The following is an 823-nucleotide window of genomic DNA, read 5'->3' as shown; positions in this document are numbered from 1 at the left end:
TTTTGTTTTATTTAACTATAAGTTTATTATCTAAAGGGAAGAACCTTGTCCCCACCCCCACCCCCACCCCCCAATCCTCTAACACACTACAAAGAGATAAGAAAGAGTAAGCAGGTAGTTCTTTGTAGATCTGCTTGGGCTATGGTTTGCCCAATCCACGCAATAATGAATAATGACAGTCCAAGTCTACTGGCAGAGGACAAAGTATTTGAATGCCCTGAGTCTTCTCGTTGAAGACACCAGCGTTTCCTTCCAATGCGAGCGTTAGAACCTAGGTTGGGTTCCCTTGTTGAGTGGCACAAGCCACTAGAGGAAAGCATCGAAAACAGTAGCGCAAGTAGCCCAGGAGAGAGGCAGAGAGGCGCTGACGAGGTTGGTGCTGCAGCTGACTGTCCAGGGCCTGGGGACTATGCAACAGGGCCAGGTCTGCGTGTCTCTCAGTAGGAGAGGACTGAGTCTTGGAGTCCCCAGTTGTCTCATTTGTCTTAGCTTCTCCCGTACGGTCTTTGACTTGGGCCAGGATCGTTTCGGCACTGTTTTTTCTAGTTTGGGTCACTTTCTTGACTGAAGAGGACACGTTTTCCTCATCCATTATTTTGGGGTTACCACAGCACAGGAAGCATTTCATCTTATTTCTTAATAAAGGTTTTTGAAGACTGTGGGTCTCAGAAGTATGGGCTGTTCTCATCCGCCCTCGTGGGATCTCATCCTGCAAAGTCGGGTTGTGCAAAGCCTTCTTCCTCTGAGAAAGTAGGTGCAACAAACGCTGGCCCTGTGAAGTGTGGGGCACCACACGCTTGGGAATTGCAGGAATCCTTGCTGG

General features: G+C 48.7%; 1 protein-coding gene across 1 annotated transcript in view; it reads right to left on the bottom strand.

Moving 5' to 3' along the window:
* Positions 1-271: 271 nt before the first annotated feature.
* Positions 272-823, bottom strand: part of LOC103192052 (protein FAM205A-like) — a 3567-nt gene continuing 3015 nt past the window's right edge. The window contains exon 2 of the mRNA XM_007934962.1: positions 272-819. Within this exon, the coding sequence (XP_007933153.1) occupies positions 272-819 (548 nt within the window). The remainder of the gene's footprint in view (positions 820-823) is intronic.

Source organism: Orycteropus afer, unplaced genomic scaffold (assembly GCF_000298275.1).
Source record: "Orycteropus afer afer isolate SDZICR_OR568_19922 unplaced genomic scaffold, OryAfe1.0 scaffold00023, whole genome shotgun sequence".
Taxonomy (NCBI): Eukaryota; Metazoa; Chordata; class Mammalia; order Tubulidentata; family Orycteropodidae; genus Orycteropus; species Orycteropus afer.
This window is presented reverse-complemented; position numbering and strand designations above follow the sequence as displayed.